Consider the following 26,257-nt stretch of genomic DNA (forward strand, 5'->3'; position numbering starts at 1 on the left):
TTATGATTTAATCTCACCCATCCACATTATATTAAAAAATCTTCATCGCGTCGGCTTGTTTATTAAATATTCACTTATTTAAATGTTGTTTATATCCGTTACTACAATACGTGTTTAATTTAAACAAACTAATCACGAATTAGTTAGCTTAGCTTTTCATTCATTGAATACCAGATATTTATGTTATATGAATCACAGGACTAGCTGTATTGTTTTTATTTTAGCACGCCAATTGACTTGAAAATTCGTTGAAATATTATTCATGAGTGTTATACGATAAACCGCATTTAAGTAGGAGGATTTACGACTGCGAATTTTCGCTGCGTGATATTGGCAGTGGCTTCGTATTTGGGCTGTTGTCGGCTATCAAGATTTGGGGGAATATTCAATTTAGTTTTTGCTAGAGGGTGCAGTTGCGCTTTGATATCGGCGAGCGCCATCGCCGGGCGGGATTGAAGGAAGCCTGTGATCTGCCTCTTTACCGGGGCTGGAGTGAGTACAAGTTATTTATTTTTATACAGAGTAATAGCATTATAGACTGCCCTTTACAATGGTTGTATTCGGTAGATAACATTTTTGTGAGTTTATCAGTCATGCAAACCATGCTGTCAGTGGCACTTACAAAAGCTTATTATGACGCCTTTTGTGTGTGACGTCTCTTAGAGGCATAAACCCTGATATTAGCGACTAAATAATTCAATATAACAATAATGACCGCATGAATACTATTATTTTCATAAATATTAGGTAAGTACTACAAGGTCGCAAAAATACCTGATAAAATATGAAGCATTGAGTTAATCTTGGTTCATCAATCAATGACAAAGTTTTAGTTATGAAAACGTAACCATTTAAAGATTCTTACATTATACGAGCGAAATCGATGTAATCTCACGCACGTGTTCAGCACTTTTTCGGCGGCCTCGAAGTCAGCGGAGTGGAATGGTTTTTCTAACTGGAAAAATATATTAATTTCTTTCGCCTCCATTAGGCGTGGGCATGGCGTTTTTTGGGCGTTTATTTCACTTTACTGATTCCACACTTCACAGTCAGGGGAAAACATGTCACTTCGATCTGACAGTGAAAAACAGCCCTCGTGTCATTTGTCAACGTCAGCCACTCAGCGCGGGGCAAAACATAATTTCATAAAGACATCCTTGTTCTTGTTACGCCGTGTGGATCCACTTTTTACAGCATCATCCGTTGTCATCGAGTTTCTTATTTAATAGACGGTACCTTGGAGACTTACTCGTATAGGTACAACAAATATATTCGTCACGTATACTTTTGAGAATCATTTATCACGTCACGGTATTCACGTGTTATATCTGAAAAGAAAATGGCAGGTTAATTCATCATAATGCAATGACAAGTACATAATATTATTAAATTGAAATAAGGACAGTTGTTATAGGAAACATATGTAATTACAAAAGTATATTAACATACGAGTAGTTTCTTTACTAGGTATACATCTACAACAGTCTCTATTCTGCACTTATTGTACCGTGTTGTTGTCGATATGATTTTATCGGTGTTAAATGGTGGGAATTTCCTTTTTTGCCGTAATAAATATGACTGGTATGAAAGTAAGTGATTCGTAAGGATGTTATCGAATTTCCTCCGGTGGCGTGTTTCTGATAGAGTAGGGGATTAATTTGTTGGCGACTTATTGGCGTGATGACAAATGAGTCGACTGAGACTTGTTGGTACATTAGACCTGGTTCGATGTTGACGCTTGGAATGCTGATTAAATTATGTCAACGTCACCCCTCGTCGAATTGTGTTACAAGACAATAAAATAAAAGATATAGAGCAGAAATCGAGGCGGTTCGAACTAGTTGGTTTTGGAAGTAACACAAAGGAGACTGATAAATAATTCAAATGCTGCAATGCGGTCTCCAAGGAATTGACAAGGAATGTACTCGTGTGTATGGTGCTCGACTCAATTCAGTGACATAACAGTGCGCTTGAGACAAATTTGAAGACTATCCAGTGCAATGATACAAACAGTTATTTGGAACAGAAAAATGATACGAAATATCGAGTTGGTCGAGTGTTCTTGGTTTGGAGATTGCAAGATACAGTAAGTATACTTGCATGCTTATAGTTATTATTTTTAACAATCTCACGTACCTAACTTCTTTTAAAGTATAAGTAAAACTGCTACTACCGTTGTTCTGCAAAACGTACTTACAACATACCTACGTAATATAAAGAATATGATCGTTTGAATATTAATTTCATAATTTTTAGGCACATTAGTGAAATTGTTCCCTTACTAAAATTTAATGGTCATATTTTGATATTTTGATCGTCACAGCGATAAAGAGTCACATTATAACGGCAAGAAACTTCAGTAACGAAATTCGGAGGATGTAAAGCCAACAAAAAGTTAGGTAATTAGTGTTCCAGCGGGCGAAAGTTGCTTGAATTCATGCGTGATCTGAATAGAAGGTAAAATTTTACTTGTTTAAGTATTAAACATACGATCAGTTGTTAGGGAGCGTAGGTAGTGTAGTACCATCCCAGACAAATTAGAGTTTAATTATTTGAAAGTTAGGGCAAATTAACATTACTTATAGATGCTGATATTACTTCTAATGACTTATTCTAGGTTTAGTCTTAATCCGTCTACATTTTCTAAAGGGCCACAGTTTCCTGTAGGAACACTTTCTAAACTAATACTTAATATCTAATAACTAGTTAATTATAATCTCTTATTTTTACTATTCTTAATAAATTCTTCTCATACCTCAATTAAAGAAAAAAAAAGTGAAGAATTAAAAATAAACTTATAAGTTATAACGTTCCTAGAGCTTCATCTAAGAAATAATCAAGTTAATTTTAGAAATTCATTAACCTCACTGTTTCTGGTACGATCTTTAAGTAATTATGATCGCGAGCTTATTTAGAGATTCCCAAGAAACGAACCCGGGATCTTTTCAACTTGAGGTGAATCGTCATTTCGTTTTCGATGGAAACCTATAAATAACATGATCCACGAGTTAAATATCACGCAAAGGAGTGCCAGCACATCAAACATTAAATATTAACAGCTTTCACTTATAGCACTTATTAAATTAGACCAAAATGGGGCCGACGGCTAATACACATTGGTCGTTTAAGCTTCGCATTTTCCTCATAACGATGAAGTAGCGATTAATATTGTTATTTCTATTAATTAAGGAAGCGAAAATGTTATCTTCATTGAATATTTAAGCGTGGGGGCGCGCCTGATCAGTATTCCTGTCAGTCGCCGTTAGTTTGGTTAGGGTGTTCCCAAGAGTCTCGCAGGCGATTCCCTAAACAGGTTACCTAACCGCATTTATATCGTCAGCGGAACACAAATATTAGCATAATTAGTTCGACTCGCACGCTCCTTCAATATAAATACGGGTCTTGTTTAATCAATTGTATAAGTAATCTCTTTGCCTCATGACCTACAAAGATAATTCACGAGTGACTTTTCGGTGAATCTCAAAAACGTTTTCAGATTAAATTAAAAGCTAACAAGTTTACTTAACGGTTTTAGCGAAACTACAAAGTTAAAATCGCTAGTGTACAGGCTAAATTTAAATCTGTGTACGTGGCGATAGTGAATCGTAATTGGGAGAGTATACACACACGGGGGATTCCATGGACGAGGCCGGATTTTGTTGAAAAGGTTAAAACCGCCGAGGTTTTGGTGCTCACGCCGGCTTTGCGCAAGCTGGGGTTAGGTAACCTGTTACTATGTTTTTCACATCAATAGAAGGGATTGTATCGTAGGATAAGGATTTACGTACTTTTTCTATTACCAAGAAAATGATTATTGAATGTTAGTAAAATGTTAAGAGATAAAATATACGAGTAGGTACACATTTTAGACATTCTAATAAACGGATTTTGCTTAACGCATATTTAATATAAACGAAAAACAAACATATTAAAATGTGATGTTCTTTGAAGTCTAATATTTATTGAAGTAGGTACAAAATATTTAATTAAGATTCCAAATTAAAAATAAAATTACTTACGAAGGGTTAATATTAACCCGGTTATTTCCATTCCAAAAACAAAAGTTTTGGTGTTATTAATTAAAAGAAAATAGGAGGAAACTACGCATCATCTTCAGCGTCGGCTAGCCAGTTATCTGAAATATCATTAGGTCATATATTAGGACGTAGCACATTTATCAATCCGGAAACGGATCGTAACCGTATCAACTCGAGGCGGTCCTACAATTTTATTCAGAAGTTTCAAGTAGGTAAAAGTAGAGCGGAAAATACTGAAACTGTAACTATAGAACAAGTTCATGTAAACTTTTTAACTACGACCCACTATAGAGCTGTTAAGTTCGTTAATAGGAAAACAATTTCACTTGCACATGAAATTGTTAAGTTTGCGAACAATTTAAAGTTTAATTCTGTGGACGCCGAGCGCTATTGCAAAGGTGGAAGCTATTTATTTTTGCAGTGTAATAGAAAAGCTCAACTTTACTCACGTGTTCTGTTCAATGAGTTTGATAATTAAAAGTTGCATGCAAAACTTTTTTGGTTCTGTGAAAATAAATTCATTAATTTTAACCTTAGGCATAGCTGGGCACCGTTAATCAAATAGTTAACTTCGTTAATCGTTAAACCGTTAATAAAAAAATTAACTTCGTTAAACGTTAAAACGTTACATTTCGCAAGATTTAACGCAAGTTAACGTTAATCGTTAATCCGTTAACACATGATAATAAAACGAAAAAAATAATTGTATGCAAGGTTCAAATAATTTCGAAAGCTTTTATCGCGCATGGAATTTATTCCTCTTTTATGTTTGCGCTATCTGTAAAATAAAGTACAACTGCATTTCAGAATAAAAGCTTGTTTTTAAAACAGTTTAAAACACTTTTTAGTAATATCTCAATCTCAGAGCCTTGGTTCACGTGGTTCAATTACAATACAATTTAGCACCAAAGTGCTCGAAAAGACAAATCCAGCAAACCCAAACTCGATAAGTTTCCACCGTTTCGTTTAGGAATTCCTATGGCCACCTCCTGACTCCATCATCAGGATCCTGGACATCATCTAGTACTAAAGTGCTCGAAAAGACAAATCCAACGAACCCAAATTCGATGCGATGCCGCCGTTTCATTTAGGAGTTCCTATGGCCACCTCATGACTCCATCATCAGACCAGCTCAATGGTACCATAACATTGCATTGTCATCGACATCGTATTTACATAAGTATACCAAATTTCAGCTCAATCGGTTCAGGAAAACTGGTCTTAAATTCAGTTGCAAGAGTTGTCCCACACATACAAACAAGTGTCGTTAATGATCTGGTTACAAAAACTGTTGTTTTGGGTTCTGGAAGTTCTGGAAGCCCGAACGTACTTGTCAGAACGCGTTTTTCTAGCGTTTTTCAGCGTGCCTGCTGTATCTTTTTGGTAAATATAGTAGGTACTGGATTAACGATTAACGGACTTAGGATAATTTAACGGAAGTTAACGAGTCCGTTAACATTTTTTAAAGTTAACTTAAAAGTTAATCCGTTAATAGAAATGTTAACTTCGTTAATTAACGATTAACGGATTAACGAGTTAATGCCCAGCTATGACCTTAGGTCTACTGTGTAGCATCTCTTTCTATCTATGTTTAATTTACTTTGACACTAATTCATAAGGGGAACCAAACCTGACTCTCTCCCAACGTTCAGTCATTAACCCAAAAGTCACCGGTTCGATCCCCATCAACCGCTGGATTTTAGTGGTTAACCTACTTCTATTAATCAACGACTATTAAAGTTAAGTTTTAATTACCTACCTGTAAAGATTAATAAAGAGATAATAAATTATGAAAGAGATGCCAAGAAATCTGTTCTCAAAGGTAAGATATCAAATCAGTACTTTTAAAACGAACTACCAACACTACCCTTATCAGTTTCGCTTAAATTTCATAGGAAATAATTTATTTTGTGTAGACATCCAACGCGCCCATTTTAATTAAGAAATAAATTAATCAGTTTCAAAATCTTGATATTTTAGGAGCTGTAATTTACTTAGAATCAGAAAGTCTTTGAAGTCAAAAATAAGTTTTGGTTAATTCACGGTTGGATGAATAGCACACTAATGGTTCTAGAAACAACTCTGCGATTCCAGAGCTATTCTGGTCCACCCGAACGCGCAATAATAATGAAACACGACTGGGCTGTTAATTGGTCGCCTGCCGGATTAATTAGACCAGCTCGTACAGATCGATACAGCTCACAAAGCATTCTTGTCGTTCAGGCACTGATGGAAGTTGAAACACTCCTTTCGGTTTGATATCTCTGACTCCGACTTCAACATTTGGAGAGCTGGGAGCAAACGGTGATCTTTCACCGATTAAATTAGTAACATTCTTCTTAGGTCGTACAATTAAGGCCACAACCAAGTCGTTATTATACAAACTAATAAGTAATTTGTGGCCTATTTCAGACGTCTGGGCTGACTTTGACTGAAATTAGTCTTCATTCACGTTATCTTAGCGCTGGTTTCTGTCTGGATTAATATTAAATTGATTGCTAAAGTAATAATGGCCAGTTATGTAAACGTGCCGTAGTTTGTGGAATTTGTTACAGTCTGATTTAATTCTACAGCGATTGATAAAACAATCGGAATTCATTAGCACACTTTAAGAAGTTGTTACGTAAACGTTACAATTTATTGAATATCTATCATGTTATGAATAATTTTATAGTCTAAACTAATATCTCGTCAGCTCGTCTAAATAAAACGGTGTTCATTGCTGAACACAGGTCTTCATCAAAGATTTCCACAACCCCCAGGCCTGCGTTACCCGCATCCAGCCAGGTGCATCCCGCGACCTTTACTAGATCGTCAGTCCACCGAGTAGGAACATAATATAATATCTATGTATATTCGTGATTCGTTTCTTTTGTTAAAGTCTGATTATAGCCGAAAACTAAACTATCCTATTTTAAACAATAATAACATTTATTCTGTATCCATTCCATTTCAGGTCGTACAGCAATTAGTTATTCATAAATAAAATCGGGAAATGCATTTAACAGTGCATAAGCCGACAGTGGGCAGCGACGGCGCATCGCGATAGGCGCAGCACGCGTCGCTAATGAGCCGGCGACGGAGATAAAACCTAATTTACTGCCGCTGGCTAAGCGCCGCTGCCGGGTGTACACAGTGCGAGATACCCGGGCCAGTGGATATAAAGGTTCACTATTGATAACTAATTTGAAAATGATACAATAGTGTTTGCTTTGAAGTTATCATTCACCAAATGTTAATGTAAATGTCTGTTTCATATTTTTTTCGTTTAAAGTGCATGTTCAACGAAAAATAGAAGTAGGCACGGTACTGGCTGTAATTTTGAGTTATCAACATCATCATTTTCCAGCTTATGCCAGGACTAATGAAAAAATAACTTCCCAAGGAATGCAAAGCTCGACTGCCGCTTTTTTCATCCAGCCGCTACAAGTTATCTTCTTGAGGTCGTTAGTCCATCGGACAGGTAGGTGTTTTACGCTACGTTTGCTGAGACGTTGCCTTCATTCGAATATTGAGTAATTTTGATAAATATCATCGTCACAGCTTTCTTACTATCTTTCGGTTTAGAAGACACATTTGCAAAAAAGCGCGTTAATTCATCCATTCACAACAATATCATGTCATCTCATCAGTTAAGTGCTCGGCTGCGCTTGCACACGTCCGAATTCGCGAATGGGTAGTATTTTCATTTGTTTAATGCATAAAACTGCGGCCGACGATATCGCGACAGCGCATCGCGATAGCCGCTAATGACGTCTGGCTCGGCGCGAAACTGTACTGTAGTTTTATTTCGAGATATACAACAAATTCCAAACCGCTGGTTTTCATTTATAAAATTGCTTAGTCTATGTATATCGGAAACAACACATTTTAATACGAAATTGAAATGGTCTAATCTCAGAACTTTTATTTTTCCATTAAAATCTCAGTTATCTAGAATTGATTTGCCAGATGTAGGTCAAATTTTGAGATTACATGTATGCATGTGTTAGAAGTAACTTGTTTAATAATGCATAAAGCTGCTGCAGCGGGCTCCCAATTTTTAAACACACCCCTTAACCAAATAAGCATACCTTCCAGCCCGTTTCTATGAATGAATAAAGAACTCTTTCAGAGAACTCTCGACCTCAAACGGCAAGGTGAATTTTCGGCCAAATCTGTAATGGCCCCATAAAAATTTCATTTACATGATTTAGTCATTTATTATTTAAAAACCCCACACTTTATTCATTTGTGTATTCACAGCATAGCGTAATTTCTGCTGTGCACCAGACTGATTTTAGAGGCGTGTTATATGAGAACGTGATGTTATTGGCTCATGAGCTCGTTTGTAGTACATGTTAATAACGTTAGTAGCTTTTAATGTTTGGAATATCAGCGTAAAGATTTAATATACTCCAATAGTGCAGTGGCGCAGTGATAGGGATGAGTGCAAAGGGTTCTGGGATAAATTTTTATTACGCTATAATTTACAAAACGATATTTTTTTAAATTGGCTTAGGGTGTGCTAACGGACGCCTCTAGCATAAATAATCGCTGCCTGGTATCCCGAAGTCTAGGGGAAAAGTTTTTTATTTTGAGACCATGATAATATAATTGGTGTTGTGCCTACTATCTTGTGCATACTTAAGTATTCCGGACAATAATGTAGAGTGGCGGTAAAAAGACAGATCCAGCCATGTCTGCGTACTGTTCGTTATTGAAACTTTTTTATTTCATTTGTTAGGCTCCATATTTAACAAACCAAACAGAGTAAAGCTGATCATCACCGTCTATTGATGCACCGCCCGACGCGCCCCGCATGCCAATGTGGCGCTTTCCACAGAGATACGTAGGTATACCACCTTTCTGCTTGTTAATATTGCTTATCCGTATCCTACACCACAGTAGGTAAAGTTATAAAGCTTAAAACCCAAGCGAGTCGTTCATTGTAGAGAAATTTCGTGGTAAACGTACCATAAATTTTATGCTCAGGGCAAAGTTAGTGAATAAATTTCCGTGTCTCTGTTTATTATAAGCTGGGAAAGTTCTCTGCGAGTTGTTGCGTAATCAACTTCACGAATGTGGATCTCGGTTCACTGATTGTAAGGCACCTAACATGTGAATAGACGCAAACATTGTTTTGAGGCTAACTTGTTGTGTTCTACAAACCGCAAATTAATGTCGACACCCCAAAATTTTGATTCGAAACGCAATACAATAATTTATCAAAATAGGAAGCCAAAAAGTTACATAGAAATAATAATAAGTAGGTAGGTATATGAAATCATAGAATAGATTTTCTTTTTATATGTCTGTAAGAAAATAAAGTAAATGCTAAGTGCGTAGGTGTGACAGAAAATTGTCTATTTTTGGCTGTAAGAGACTATGAGTTAACAATACATTTTTGTATGACGCGTTTGGATCTCTACCTAAAAACGTCTTGGTTTCCGCTTAGATCTAGTCATATTCCTTAGGGTTTCTTAACATCTGACGTAGGTACCTATTTTCAGAGTAAGTGGTTCTTTCCTGTATATTTTCCGGACATGGTTGAAGCCTGAAATAGAGGCAATTTGAAATTTACCTATTTAAGAAAAAAGACAGTCGGCATTTTTCTAAATTTTGAAAATTAGCATAAAAATACACATGCAATGAAGATAATTTTCTCGGGTTGGGTAATTTAGAGCGGCTCGTGCCGGCGACCGCTGTGGGTAACTCAGTTTGAAACCAGCTGTTGAAGTTTTTCTCTTTTTGTCTTTTGCACAAAGTTATTACAATTTTTAACTTCGCCAAGTGGTGTAATTCCAAGGGCTCAGTTATGGCAATAAGAAGAAAATTGCCCGTACTTTTATAACCAACTCACTACATTTTAGTTTAGTTTGTAAAGAGCTCAGCACCAGTGGGCAACTAAAACTGAAGCTAGTTTAAATTGTTGCAGATTTCAAATGTTAATTCATAAATTTGTGATAATAGCGAGGAAAATAACAACCGCTGCAGCGCTTCTACTAATAATTACTAATTCTCTGTTACTAATGACCGCTACAATATGCGTAATCATAATTTAACGTATTGTAGTTTTACTAAACTATTTATTTATTAGCAGTAGGTATACTATAACTTAAATAGCTTGTTAACTCTTTTTCGTCTTAATTACTGTTGTATGCACTATAACGTACATCAAAATCTTTTTATTATATAAATTAAACATCGGAATTGAGAAAAAAATATTGTTAATGCAAGAATAGAAATATCCATATCAAATATTTTCATGTTGAACATTTTGCTACAAGTCTTGGACATGAGTAATTGATGTAAAAACTGGGTGAAACCGTAAAGCTACATTAGTGCAAAAGTTTTAAACAGTGCTCTTGACCTATAATGGAGTTTCAACCACATTTCTACTCCTCTAGTTCAAACTACTAAACAAATTGGGCTACGCTAATATTTTTCTCGAATTTGCTTTAAAAAGTAAGTAAGTTAGACGTAGGTAGTTGAGCCTTATAGAGTTTGACTTATGACTTACTCGGTTTGGAATTCCCGGGTTCACATCTCACATGGGAAGCGAAAAAAACTATTTCTGTAATTCTTCGTTCGTTTGAACCAAATAAACAATTTTTCTTTCTTCTTTCTTCTTCTTTCTTCGGATACTTTTTTTATTACAGTCTAAAATCAAATTATGGCAGTTCATTTTGATATTTCTATTGTTTCTACGCGGATGACTAAAAACAAAAGGATTCACATGAATTGCACTTTTAACAAATTGGTAGGTTTGGTTTATTTCATAATTAAAAACACATTTCGGTCCACTGCGAGCGACGCGGTAGTGCGTGCAGGCGGGCAGCTGATACCGCGCGGGAAAACTAAATTATTCCCTAGAAACAATTCAAAATGTATTTGGACTGTAACCTTCATTATTTTGCAGTACGCGTAAAACTTTTACACACAGTTATTGTTGAAAATGTGGAGTATTATATGTATACTACATATAGCCTTTTTAAGTCGATAATTTCCTAGAAAAAGCTCTTTCAGGTGTAACCACATCGCTAATATAAATAGATATATTCATAAGTAAAACATATTAGATTAATAATGGAAAATTATCAGGCGTTCAAAATCATTAATTAGCTAGGTACCTACTAATAATAATAATATAGTTTTCAACCATCTTGTAAAGACGTAGATACTCCTAAAGTGTGTTTTCGGTGTTCTCGAAACTACGAAACAAGAGTAAATACTTAGGTAATTTTGTGGGAAAACGTATTCTGTCCTAAACCCATTTACGCGGTATCCATCAGGCGCGATTGGGGTCAAAAGTAAACCCACCAAAAATCTCGCACAACATACATTTGGAGAGAGTTGGACCTTGTGAAAGTAAAAACCATGGAGTCTTTCTTGATTTGTGAGTTTCGAAATCGATAGGCCTTATTATTTAATATTAATCCTTCAAGCTCCGCGAATCTAGACACAATAGATAATCAATTGTTATGACATTAATAGACATTAGAACCTTCGTCATCTTCGTACTTACTTAGTTGAAATGAGGGGTGTGCTGCGTCATGTTGTTATTTTATAACAGTAGCTGTCTATTTTTTTTTTACTAAATAATATATTATATAGATGTCATTAGTGAATGATTCATTTTAACTTTAATTTTTTTTATTCAAGGTTTATAACATTAAAAAGTAACTCTGTCCAAGAGTTTATCTGTAAAAAGGAACTCACGCAATAAGGCAGTTTAGGACATCGATAAATGAAAAACGTATGTGAAATAAAACTAATGTTCAAGGTAAATGCTTCTATGCTTTTCGTAGACTGGCGGAGCTCATTTGCGCAATCCAGGGTAAGGTGTACGTGATATCACAACACAGACAAATTGACAAATAAGCTAGTAATCAGTCTTCCCGCGCTAATACTTGCGAGGAGGTATTATTTAGAGTGACGTTTACGTGGGCTTTGTTAGTTCACCTGTTACATAGGAAATGATTAATGAGCCTTATTACTTCTGTGAGATAAATTAAACGTAGCTAGGTAACTAACTATTCGGGTTTTTGCTAGAGAAATGTGTAATTCTAGTAAAGAGTGTTATGATACTTATGATTCATGCTTTACAGTAGGAATGATGAATGGAAGTTTCAAGAGTGAGGCTGTGGTTGGACAGTGCGTGCATACGATTAAAGAATTAGAAGGATTTAGGTATAACTACGCGTCGCCACTCATAAAAAAAACAATGTGTTGGATATGTCGTTTTAGGCTACGAGCCGATTTCCCAACCATCAGGATTTTAAGATCATCACCTGACTTTTAATAATACTCGTCAATGGATCTACTTATTAACGTTATGCTGTTAAGGTTCCTGAAAATGCTAAAGCAATGGTATTTCCCTAATGAACTTGTCATTAAAGAACCGGCAAAATCGAATTCGACATCAGATTATAAATGGAAGTGACATGAAAGAACAGCTCTGGCGAAGCCTCAAAACACTATTAAGGCACTTATTATTCAAACAGCACACGTACACGGCGTGGCAAACGGAAAAATCCAATTAACTTCATACGAAGAGTTCCAAACGAAACGCCGCACGCCTGGCGCTCCACGCTCCGCCCCATGCCGCTGCCTCACGCCGGCTCTCACTCTCCACGCCACTCAAACTAACGACTACTTTTCAATAACATTAATGGAATAAACCCTACCGTATTAGTTTATTACTCCAACGTTACCCCAGACTAACACCCCTCTGTTTAAATTGAAAGAATTACTTCGCTTAATTACAAACACCGAAACTTCTTAAAAAAATATTACTTACTTACTCAATGCTTTTAAGTACCTATTTTAATATCGTTAAATGAAATTAATAGCACCTAAATGTGGCGGCCACAGGCGATATTTAAAAGTTTTCATTAGGCACAAAGGATGGATAAAACACAACTATCAAGAAAGCTCAGCCGTAGGATAGTTCACTTGGGAATCCGAAGCTAATTCAAGAAGCTGCAGCAATTTAATAAAATTGTTACTTGGTTTAAGTATTAGACCTTTCAAATTATTAACAGTAGGTAGGTAGGGAGTCAAAAATATGTTAAGTAAATTGCCATGTAAATAACAAAGGCAAGAAGCAGCACACCTAAATTGAACTTTTTATTAAGGTGACAATAAAAGAATCCATTTACGAATCAAGGATTCACAATGCGGACAAAAGTCAGCGAACGTTTTTGGAATGCAAATTATTGATTGCATTCATTGTCAGGGCGGTGTTTCATGCGATGGGGTCAGGCGACCTGTCATTTGCCATGGGATTTACACCCCTTATCGTCTCGGCCGTCGCCTGTCAAATTACCGCCAGCCCTCCCCTCATTTGTCAGTAAACAAATGAGCGTAGTATCTTTACCTGCATATTGTGCGCTTGAATCATTTTTGATACTGTCCATTTCCGACGTATTCACACGCGTAGACCTATTTTAATGTAATTCCGTTATAATGATTTCGATCATATCCCTTATGTCGCTTATGTCACGTGGACCATACTCTATTGATCTATTGACACAGACGTACCTATTCATTAAACGTGAATGTAGTTACGAGATTATCACATGATATTGACTTAAGATGCAATTTATTTATACGATATAATATCATTATATTGCTATTTAATTTATGAAAACATTTATCCATTCCGAACCAATGAAATTATAGTTCCAAACTATCAAAAACATTCTCATGTCTGAAATATTTTTATCGAATACTTCTATATACGGCGATATTGGAATAATACGAAAGAATAAATTGTGGATTCGGAGAGCATTAGGTACATGTAGCTTCAAGACGGTGAAAAGACATTTACGTTTGATACGGAAAATATGACAACGTAGCAAATAACATTGATTCGCCTATTCAAGGCAAATCGTTACTCTCCAGGGAGGTGGAAATAGTGAGGCAGCGTCGCAACCGCGCTGGACTTATCTGAAATTTCCGGTCGTTGACGCGCGCGCAATGAGCCCGTCCGTCACTTTTGCTGTCATTCATTGCCTTTTTCGACTCCATCTTCAAATCTCATCCTTGTTTCCTTAATTAATAAGTCGACTTATCATCTCAGTCGTTTCCATAATCTGATGCTTTCAATTCATTTCGTTTTTTGTTTTATAGTTAATCCAACAGTGATATTTTTCTTTGAAGAAAAATTACTTACTTCGAATATTTGAACCAATATTAAATTTCAATCTTTCAAAGCTGTTTGTACAGACTTGCCCGAATAGGTATTGAATTTTAATACTACTTATATTTTCAATCTTGTGTATTTACCTAGCGGTTTCACAGTGATTAATTAAAGTCAATGTTTTATTTTAACACATAAAGATTTCGTACGTATTTGATCAATTATTTATTCTTAATTTGCAAAAGTTTTTAATATATTCTCGTCACATTTTATAGGTAGAAGGACAACCGTGTTTGTAATATGATAAAGCATAAGCCGGCCATTGCCGCTATGGTTTCCCTGTCAATTAGGTAATTTAGTATGCTAATTACCCGAATGACACACGACCGGTGTCAAACGCTGATCAGCACAAAGGGTCGCAGGAGTGGGCGATTAGCGCGCGCGGCGGCGGCGAGCCTTTTATCGCGCGCAGGCAGCCCGCGCCTCCACAAATATTATCGCTGTTCCAAATTAAATCAGAAATCGACGCCTTTTCACTGTTATTGATTTACCCATTTCGTACCCTAGAGCGGCCGCGCCAAATTGTGAATGGATGCCTACTCCGCACGCGGATTATTTTGGAGGAACGATGATCCACACATTGATATTCCATTTCGAGCCAAAGTGAACCTTGTTACTTCATGTCTGGAATAGGTGTTCCATACTATCTATAGTTACGGTGCTCTACATAATAGTGTCTTTATCTCCAGTGATTGGTATATAAAGGGAAAGGAAATTTTCGTCTTGGTTTGAATACGCTGCTCAATATCGCTCAACCATTTTACACATAGATACCTACATGTTAAATTGTACGAGGCCTATTTGGAATAGGAATTCATATTGTTATTAGTAAAATACTAAAGGTAGGTATTTATATTATGAAATTACAAAGTATGTACTTAGGTAACTCAAAAATGCAAATCAAATCAAATCACTTTATTCCAGTATCCCAAATCACAAATTCTACAGAAACATATGTCACTTAGCAATTTGCATCTAGGTATGCTCTAGCTTAGATTAATTGTCAACGATACATTGTTTAGGTATAGGCTAGTTGCTAGTATAGATGACTTAATTAACTTGTGTTAAATTAATCGCGTCATTACGCTTTAATGAAACATTAACGAACATAGATACAGCTGCTCTGATATTAGAGATCATCTTAGGCTATTTAGTTTTAGCTATCATATCTAGTATTTAAGTACGCAGGCACCTTCTGAAACTTGCCAAGCTAAAATTATAAATTGTGGTCTTACCCTACTTAAAAGTATTATTTGTGTTACGTACACAGTTTTCGAGAGACGCACTCTACCTAGTAGTAGTACGTAGCAGTTATTTTAAAATTTTATGAGTAAGGTTTTTTCAAGTAATCTGTGTAACTAGGACTCTCCACGATTAAACCTTTAATGCGCGTTCGGCAATGACGATTATAAAGTTTCCACTTGGAAGCTTTTGAAACGATTGCCTAAAATATAACCTTTTGTAGAGTTCACGCTTGCACTGCTCCTAGCGGCCGGGATATCTTTTGTTAAGCCCGATTTAGGTACAAAACACAATGCCGTCACGTTATCTCAACCGAGCGTTTGTTACATGTGAGACAGTATTTTTGAAATTCAGACAATTTTAAAGCTTCTAAACGTAAATGGTTTTGCACACAGAACGCTATTATTCCAATCAAAATGCCTGGAATATAATATATGGGGAATGTTCGTAGCCAAAATCGGAAAACATATTATTACAAATAGTTACTCTGAAGTGAATATTTTTTCCGTTTCTTCAGTAAAATAACACGAATGTTTGATTTAAGATCAATATATTCACAGTTTTTTCTGAACAGACTCAGAGCAACAGCTTAAAAGATTTGTGAAACTTCGCAAAAACATGGGTATGAATTGCAAAATAAGTCCATTATCTCCGATAATTTATGGTTCCTCATCTTTCAACTCAAACTGCCCCCGGTCTGTCCACACTGAAATAGTGTTTCTCTAAACATTATATTTTATGTAATGGTAACTTCTATTACACGTTCAATTAGTGTGATTTGTGTAGTAGAGTTAAAATAAGTTCACTTCTTTTGTTGTGGTGTAAATCACAGGTTGTTTTTAAGCTTGTTGGCGGCACGTGTAAATAATCTCCTTATTTGCATCCTTTCCCTATACATTCTCGTTAAACCCTTGCCTGAGTGGACATTATATTAAAACTTTGAAAAAATTAAAATGTATTACCCAACGGCTATAATGAGAGTCAGTATTTTCGGTACCAAACTCTGACATTTTCAGGACCTCGTACGTTATTTACATTTATAAAGCACCAACCTGTATTTTCCAGATCCAAAAATATAATCTTAACCAGGGATAATAATACCGACCAGAATATAAAACATTGCTTTAAAGGGAAAATATTTTATTTTCCTTGACTTTTCAATTCAGTTTTTTTTTTATGCATAACAAGGCAGGTATTTGACCACAATCGCACCTGATGTTAAGTGGGATGCAGTCTAGGATGGTAGGTACATATCTGCCCTGTAAGTGCCTATTCACTCTCGCCTTGAAAAGGCCCGGATTATAGTTTTCGGGAAAGACAGCAGCAGGCAACGAATTCCAGTCCCTAGCTGTCTTGACTTTGTTGAAAATGAATAAACTACTTACTTACCAAATAATTACGTCTGAAAGTATTAAATATTTCAAGTTGCAAGTTCAAGAAGTAAAAGAGTCGATGTTTTTGTAGTCGTCGGTAAACACGATTGGTCTTTTCACAAACGGCTGTGTCAGCCACTGCTGCTTTGGTAAATAGCGAAGACAAAGGTCTAATTATTTTTAGTACTTAGTTGAACTCAGCCTTTAAACCTAGACCAAATAATTTTATTAACGAGTTCCAATAGCTACTCAATAAGCCGCTTCCATCAATTAAAATGGCTTCTACTACATAACTGTTCTTAATTAATATTGTGATTTATACGATGTTTATGAAGCTTAAACACTGAAGGTTAATAGGTATCATGTTACAAAACGACTGTTTGTGAAATAACGAATCTTGCAATATCCGACGACATATCCTAAATTTCAAACATTAATGTTTCGCTTGACTCTTTGAATTATTAAAATTACTTTCCTCTCCAAGTTGGCATTTGATTCTCAGTCCGCTCACTTCACTCAGGGCGACGACTTTGGCATCCCTTAAGAAAAGCACCGCATTGTAATAAAAAAACGAAATGAGAGAGAAATGATTTTAAATATTCTAATAAAATTGTTATGAGATAAGCAAAGCAGCTATCATAAAACATAAGGGTCTGAATATACGTGCTGTAAAAATATCGTAAATTGCACTTGTCCTCAAAAGGGGTACACTTATGGAACGAGTTTTTAAGAAGTTTGTAGTATTTATACGCTGGAAATATGACAAAGAATAAAGAGCTCTTACAACTTTTAAGTGGTAGATTATACTTACCAAAGTATACTAAGGAAAGGAATAAATTTAGTAGGTAATTGTTTTGTGCTCCGTAAATAATAAGCTTTAAGTTCACTCAAGTCAGAAACAATTTAGAAGGATACAATAATATAATAAGTAGGTGGAACCGTTCAACCGTCAGTAGGGCCAGTCACTCTGGCTGCATCATTTCGGGTTGACCGATGGGATAATATAAACCAACTCTCCATCTTCACCATGTGCTGTTACCCAAAACAATTTTCTCGAATAATACCTGCCTCTGGGTAGGTATAATTTATTATTCATACAATTCATTTTCATATTCGCTAGTAACAGAGTGTGAATTGATTAATGACGGTGCGGGCCTGTTCTCGCCTTAACTCCTAATGAAAAGAGAAAAAAATCCGGAGCAAACTGAACAAAGCCTATTGTAAAAATAAACAAAAGGCTTGGGCGAATTATTTCTAATGATTAAAAAGTTCCATTAGAATTAGTGTCACGAAAGCGCAAATGTTTTATTTGGAATAGGATAGAAAAGGTATCTCCCTCGTTAAAAAAACAGTGTCGTAAATAACCGACATACAAACGAACCAGATGCTGAGCATTAGGTTTGCATGTAATTAAAACTTGCACAATTAAACACAGTCAAGGAGGAAAACACGAGAAAATTGAGATAAGATTAATTTTCTGACTAGTTCTCCGGTGGAGTTTGCGCGAGTTGCTGGGAGGATGGCCGCATGCCGTCGCTAGCCGCAAATATGTATTCTGAGATAGGTATAACTAGAAAATAAATTGCTGATTAAGTTTTCATATCTTTCATATTGATATTTTCCCAAAAGCTCTATTATTATGTTAAATATATTCACATTTAATGTGTGTGCGTACTCTTGATTTCAGTCTCATTTAAGTTGTGGTTGTGTGACCGAACGAATTCTGACAGACAGAATAAGCTAGCTCATCTGGGCTCCTTCTGTCATGCCTTGAAGGCTTTTGAGTCGTGCTAATTTGTGAACGAAGACAACAGAGGCACAGATGAGGAGGAGATGAACTAAGTGGTGCGCTAAAGGCTTGGTGCGAATATCATGTAATGCCAACTATGTACGATAGTTGTAATACGTTTAACGAGAAGGCTGATTAAAGATAGCCCTTTGGAAATAGCTAATTAATAATTATAATTAGTTCAATTGTTGACCATAATATGGATCGCTAGCAGTTATGAAAATTTATTATGGCGTCAGGAGCTGGAATAATTAATAATACTTATATCGTATGTACCAAGACAGTGTGAAAAAATAAGACTGAATTTAAGCTTGAAATGAAATTAATAATGTGTCGGTAACAAACTTTCACGATAACGTTGAGCAAAAATTGTTTAGAAATAAATAAAATCACACAATTAAGAACGAATTTGACTGAAATAAGAGTATGATAATGACTAATTTTACCAGTTGGCAGCGACATGTATCTGTTTTCCTTAATAGTAATTGAATATTGCCTCAGTTATTCATATTAGTACAAATCGTTAATTAATTAATAAATGATCATTAATAATACACGTGCGTGTATCATATAACCACGACATGCCTAATTAGCAAGGATTAACCTGATCCCATTTATCGGGCACTTTTCAGTCGATGCCTCATTATCGTCGGAGCAATCGGCGATTGTTGAAACATAATCACTCGACTGTAATTACAGGGACAGGTCTCAAATAATAAGAGCCTCCATCGAATGCCTCGTTAGACCCAGAATGGGGTCAGAGCGTGACAGTCCAATGCAGTGACTGGAGCGATTCGGATATTTTTGTCTTTTTTCTTTCGTTCAATTTTTGGTGTTATGATATGTGATAAAGCTGTATATAATCATTATTGTTCTACACGTAAATAAAATGGCGAGCTTTCTATGGAACAGGAGATTGTTGAAGCGAGAATAGCTTAGATGAATTATTATCTACTTAGGTACTAGGGACAAGCTGGTACTCACAGTGACTTCAGATCATATAATAACCATAAAACATAGAAATTACGAAAATAATACTGTAAATCACTTCAGTACTACGGAAACAATAAGTAGGTAAGTATGTTTACTCCTAACTGTCGCACAACGAGGAATAAAAAAGCGAAGAATAAAAACGTTCGGCTTTGATTTCCGAGGAAAAGACTAATGATATCGTGTTTGAGACATTGATTTGAGTCACTGTTTCAGTTTTTGTCGACCTGTCTCTTACACCCTACGTTGGCACATAGGCAGTAAGTACATAAGGAGCACTAGAGTAAAAACGGCCTGCTTATTACCAATTCCATCTCCAATTTATTTGTATTCTTTATTTCGAACCGTCCATAGTCCATAGCCTCATCTACGTTTCTACGTAAATTAGACATTCGTTAGGTAGAGTGAATAATACAACAGATTTTTTTGAACATAGCTCTTAAGTATGCACAAAGTTCAACCTGGTGTGCCGTCGCCACTGCCTTGGTCAGTGAAATGGCTCTATCAAATATAGAGAACGGACCACTGGGCAAGTCAAACATTCACGTTTATAGGTTTTATTCATATTAGTTGAATATGGATAAGTATTTGAGGAAAGGCACTGGTCCTACAAGTATATTAATAACCTACTAATAAGCTCGGTTATAAACGTAAATTTCTTTATGTAAGGAAGACAAAGAATTTCCTGATTTATCTATTAGGCACTTCCTTTTAACATATCCCATGCTATTACGGGATTAAGAGAAAAATATTTTTCTCGGAACAAATAAACAAATAACCTCCGTCTCTTCAAATGCTTGTAAAACCGACAAGAGCAAAAGCAAGTGTCAGTGCGAATCTGAGCGTCGCGATGACTGAGCCGCGGGCTGGGCTGCTTGTTTATTTATTACTTATTACCCCACTCAACGTCGGCCCCGCCACAATGTGACCCCGCGCTGATTGAATATTAAACATTCCTGCCACTCACATTAAAACTTAAGTATTTTTAGCCGCCTCCGAGCTAGCACTGCCTGTTTTATTGTTTTCACGTAATTTTCTTGTTTCGCCCAACTGTTTTGGGTCACGATAACAATGTATGTTTGTTATGTTAATACCTGCATGCAACAAAGGAATACTTACGTTTAATTATGGCTGCTTGTTATGCGTGTGGTGAAATAACAAATCGGAATCCGTACGCATTATTATGTTAAAGTTAATTCTTATTCGCGGAAAAGCCTGTAAGCCAGTATTGTACGTGAATGGTAATAAGATGACAGAACCATAAAAGGTATCTATTTATAGCACAAATCTAAGCTTAAATCAATATTGGTATATTAGGTAGTATCATTTGCTTACTTAATTTAACTTTTTTATCATTTTATTTATTTATTATACCTTATGAATACCTACTTATTCATGAAATTAATAAATAGGTACATCGTTAATAATAATAAAATGCTCTGTTTGTAATTTCATAGCTACTCGTAGGTATTTTAAATTAACAGGGGTTAAAATTTAACTTTTTCTTGAGTTGCTTGTTAAAATTTTAAACCGGCATGCGGCGTTTAAGTACTTACATGACTTTTAACTAGAAAGGTTAGCAAAAGCAAAATGTAACTTTAAACGTACTAAATTCTGGAAATGTGTTAGAAATTTTCCTGAATCGTGAGTTAGCCGACTCCTGTTACATTAGGTTTATTCTGAAGTTATTACAAAAGTAGGAGGACTTTTCTATTAAGTAGGTACACTTAACTTTATTGTTTCATTGAAATAATTTTGTGAGATAGATTGAATCGAGAATAATACTTACGAATAGATACTTACTAAATACTTAAATATTAACTAAAGAGAAGGTTGGGAACTGTAATTGTTCGTAGAAACTTTATTCAGATAATATCGTTATTCGAGTTAAAACTTACCGTTCTCCTATAAGTAATAAAAAGTATTAAAACACTGAAGTAAACTACGAACATTTAAGTATCTAAGTACTTAAGTTGAGCCGTAAAACGATATCTTCTTTGCATTTCTTTTATGAGAAACATTAATTACCTTTTTATGACACAAATATTATTTTTTGCACAATTCATTTATATTCAGCGGGGCTACTCTTGAACACCATTTCCGTAATTTTTAGTCTATCATGGTATCCCACTTTCTCTAACGAAAACGGCGGCATAAGCGACAGTAACAGATAGACCCCAAAATGCTGTTTTGTATAGGTAAGTTAGGTGGTCCAACTCAGCCTTAAAATAAACCAATTTGAAATCGTTCAAATTTGTTTATTTTAAGGCTGAGTTGACCACCTAACTTTAACGGTAACTGTAACAATAGCCGGTGTTTTTTGTATAGATTTAATGTTAAGATAAGATTGTGCAAATCAGCTTAAATATTTCTCAATAACATTCTTAAATTGTTTGCCTCAAACATTTGATTGTCAACGAAAAACCGAGAGTTTCACGTTGGTATTCTTCAAAGACCTCAAAGTGGGTTCCCAAACGAGCAAAATAGTTGTTTGGAAAGTCACGTCGTCGACTTTAATTTGTAACTTTTTCAGAAGGAAAGTTCCAAAAGGGAGAGAAAGGAAAGGTTTGCACGACCATCCGGATTAGGAGGCTCCTGGAGCGGCGCCATGGAGGAATAATGGAAATGAAAGTTCTAACAGCCCCGGCTTACTTAGATTGTGCGGCTTGCAGGAATCTCGGCTGCGGATTAAACTAGACACGTTCTAACCACAACATAAATTTCCTCTTAGCGCCAAATGTTTTTAGGTATGTACGCTATTGTGTAAATTGCGGTGGATGGTATCGCATCGTGCTCCGCAACCTATACGTAGACTATTCGCATTCAACGCTAGTGTTCATGTAACATTTAATTTAACATAGCCTGGTAACTAGACTAACGAAGTAACGTCCGACTAGACTGTAGATGAAGAGACATAAAATATATGAATTTTGCTTATATGTATGGAAAGTACTACCTACTTTCAGTTCCGAAAGATAACTTCGCAGAAGATCGCAGAGGTGATCGATTCATATCTCTTTTTGAATTTCGTGAATGACAAAAAATAAGAAATATTTCTTAACACTGATAAAATTTATCAAAAAATATAAAAAAAGAAAATTTTTGACGAATGAACAAACCTTTTCTCCTGACACTTAGTGAACCCAAAAATAAACTTGAAAGCAAGTGTTATTTTGACTGCATAAAATGAGATGGATGATTTCGTGAAAATGTGGCTTCAACATTTTGCGAGTAAAATGTTTCGACAGCGTCCTTTCAAACATTCAACTTTAACGAAATACTTGCTGCTTACTCTTTGAATTCCAAAATGAATTTTGACTTAGGTTAGTTCAAGAAAGTGTATTATGTGCTCCTCAAATACCTAGTACCTCCAGATTAAACCAGATTTGCTAGCAGTACATTATGAAAATATTACGGTCATACTACCTATGTTTTTTCCTATTATTAGGTATTCAATCAGCTGAAAAATACGAATAAATCATGCTGTCAAAACGAGAACCGACTCGTAACTGTCAAAAAAACATCTGCGTGCGATGACGTGGTTAACTCACCGCTCACGGTAATGGTGACTGCGCGAGGAGACTGCTCACGACATAATATTTTATTCATTTTATGGTGGACGAGTGTCTTTTTTTTATTTAATCGGGAATTTTCTTTCTGGGGTGCTTTAAGCGTAAAAAAAGTCTACTTTCAATTTAGTAGCGAAACATAAGTCTTTTTATTTTATATTTTTTTGAAAGTTAAAAGAACGCTTTAAAAATGGAAAATGCTTCCGTCTATTTAATTATTTACACGTAAAATCTTAATTTGACAAACAATTCTACACGTTACTGCGCCCAATTTGTATTGGTCTTAGCTTACGACTACGAGCCGTATGTGTAAAGTTACTAGCATACTAGCAAGTCCATATATTGCTGTGAGTTACCGTGGCAGAGCTTAATGAACTCTCGTAATTACCAGCGGATTCGTAATCGAAAGGAAACAAAACGCTGTTTACGTTAAATGAGTAAACGAGTGGCGAACGCTTTAAAAGTAGCAATTGGTGTCTGTATCAGAACAAATTGTACATTCTGAGTTCCACTAATGAGATCGCGGAGGGAGAGGCTGAGTTGTTTGTAGGAACACCCCATAATGTTGAAATAGAGGATATTTCAAGTCATTTACAGAATGAATGGTTCACAACTCTTCTAAGACTAACTGAACTAGAAATAAGTTCGTGTTTTCTTTTATGGGCATTATTACAGTTTGTGTGTGCTCATACCTACTCTTATTACTCTTTAGGTACCAATTTATATGGGAAAACATTGGTAGGGCAATTAACTTTCTCAATATTTTTATATACCTAATATTTACTCTCTTTTTGATTTTCTTCACTAACAGGCTTTATTTTAAACTTTCACCTTTTGAACTACAACGAAAGTTATCAAAGTGGCATAAAATATACTAAACAATCGACAACTTAAAGTTTAATGTTTCGGTGCCCACTGCGCCCAATTAGAGCCGCTAAATAATGTTTTACTCTGGAATTTATAGGCACAATAGAAGTTTTATGAGGCGGGTTGAATTGTTTTTGTTGGTTGCAAAGCTTGGTGGCCCTAGTTGTGGCATAGCGAGCGGGGCGGGCAGTACCGCGGGCGGGCGCCGCCGCCACTGTCTCAGAGGACTATATTTTACGTTTAATTGACGCGCAGCTGTCAGTTAATGAGACGTACCTTTTTATAATTTCGACTCCAATTTATTTGCTTTCAAAAAGTTTCCCAACTAATTAAAGAGATAAAACATAGACGATTGAGGCGTTTTTCTTCTATCTTTTATGTGTCCATGTTTATTCATGAGCTGAAACACCGTTTATTTCCATTATAATTTTCGTTGTGAATCTGAACGAGGCCGAGGTGAAAATAGAACGGTTAATAGAAAAATAAGAAAAAGAAAAGAATCAATTGAGAAGCTAAAAGTATTAAATTTATGAAAGCTTTTTATGTTAAAAAGGGCTACCTTCATCTAGCCAGGTACCCAAAACATTTTCAGTCTCGATTTATAAATCCGCTCCTGCTGAGTTCAAAAGGTTTCCCAATTCAGCAGGTAAAAGTATTACAATAATCAATGTTTAATCTCCACCTGACACCGCTTTCCTTTACAATGACTATAATTTTCTTGAAAGCAAAATTTCCATCGTTTTGTTAGTCCCCGCTCGGGACAAGTAGGTATTTCTTTTCAATTACTTTTTCATCGTATTTTTTATTCAAATGGAGTAATGATTAACTTAGTTACTTCGTTGACAAGTTTTATTCTGTGGATATGTTTGCTATTTCTGTTTGCTCTATAGTATTGGATTATTATGATTCATGAACAACCAATAGAAATGTTTTTATCTTTTGCCGATTTATAGTTTTCGTCAGTAGAGTCCTAAAGTCAAGAGCGCTTCGTATTTTTCGTTTTAAATTCATAGAGATGATTGTACCATTCGATTCGATGAGTTCTGTATAGTTGGCTTCTCACATGAGTATCTGCACTTTTAAGACCTAGCATAAATTACCAGATTCAGGAGTTAGTTTTATTTTTGCATTGTTGTACGGTCTGTTATAATATTATTCAAAGAGGAAGTCTGAGAAGGTTGCCAAGCAATTTGGCAGGGTGCGCGGCGGCGCTTCGCAGATAGAGCGTTATTTACAGAGGCCATTGGGCCAGGGCATATCGTAACTTCTGCTTAAATACCTTGTTACAGCCCTAGCCTGGCCCTAGCTACATATTCATTCACGCACTGATGCACACAAAAAACCGTAAACCAAGCTTTTTCTTGTTATCGATGAGGACAGAGTACGTTATTTGTGAAGGTCCCCCACTAACTCTGAATCACGGTATTCACGGGTTAATAAAAAGTTAGGGTTAAGTGACGTAAGTGTGCGTGTGCGACAAAAACTAAATAAAAGAGGACAATTTATTGGTATCTTAAATAGAAACCAGTAATTTGTCGCGCACAATGGACGGCCGGTACCTACGTCAGTATATTTTATTCACTTTGACATCCAATTCCTTTCTCCTTTTGTTGTTTACCACTGTACTGCTATTGATATACGAGATCGTATCGTCCCTATTAGTATATCTACAACAACATTCTAGCGTTTAGATTTTTTTTTTATGAAATGTGAAACGCCAGCGTTGTTTTGTAAGAATTGTTTGCGATTTTGGTGAAAATGTAAAGGGTTTCTTGTTGTTTTTTCTCAGAAATTTCGCTCGATTGACTCCGGATAACCGATTACTCTCATTTAATTGGCGCGAAAGTGTAAGCCGCTTACACTTAATTGGGTTTGCGAGTTCAGATTCACGGCGCATCACTTTAACAGCACTATTAAGTTCGCGTCGCCCTCAGGGACTGCGCTCTGTTTGAATTTACCGCCATTATTTGTGGAGCTAATAAACGCTCACAACATATGCGGGCTAATGTCTCGTTATGTATTCATAACGCCGCTATTGTGTTGAGCAACATACAAGGTTGATTCTATTAAGTAGCGGAAACGAATGCTTGTCAAGAAGCCGCTCTTGTTTTATGCTGCCGAGAGAATAAATTGGTTAACACACTTTATATACGGCTGTTGCCTTCTGAAGGGGATCGCTGTTCCGTATCTGTCTAAACAAATTA

The 26,257-nt window shown here is 35.8% G+C and overlaps 1 protein-coding gene across 1 annotated transcript in view; it reads right to left on the reverse strand.

Annotated features, from left to right (window-relative positions):
- Positions 1-10,704, reverse strand: part of LOC135073961 (large ribosomal subunit protein eL24) — a 138,718-nt gene extending 128,014 nt beyond the window's left edge. The window contains exon 1 of the mRNA XM_063968231.1: positions 10,700-10,704. Coding sequence (XP_063824301.1) covers positions 10,700-10,704 — 5 coding nt within the window. The remainder of the gene's footprint in view (positions 1-10,699) is intronic.
- Between the last annotated feature and the right edge of the window lie 15,553 nt (positions 10,705-26,257).

This window comes from Ostrinia nubilalis, chromosome 8 (assembly GCF_963855985.1).
Source record: "Ostrinia nubilalis chromosome 8, ilOstNubi1.1, whole genome shotgun sequence".
In the NCBI taxonomy this organism is placed as follows: domain Eukaryota; kingdom Metazoa; phylum Arthropoda; class Insecta; order Lepidoptera; family Crambidae; genus Ostrinia; species Ostrinia nubilalis.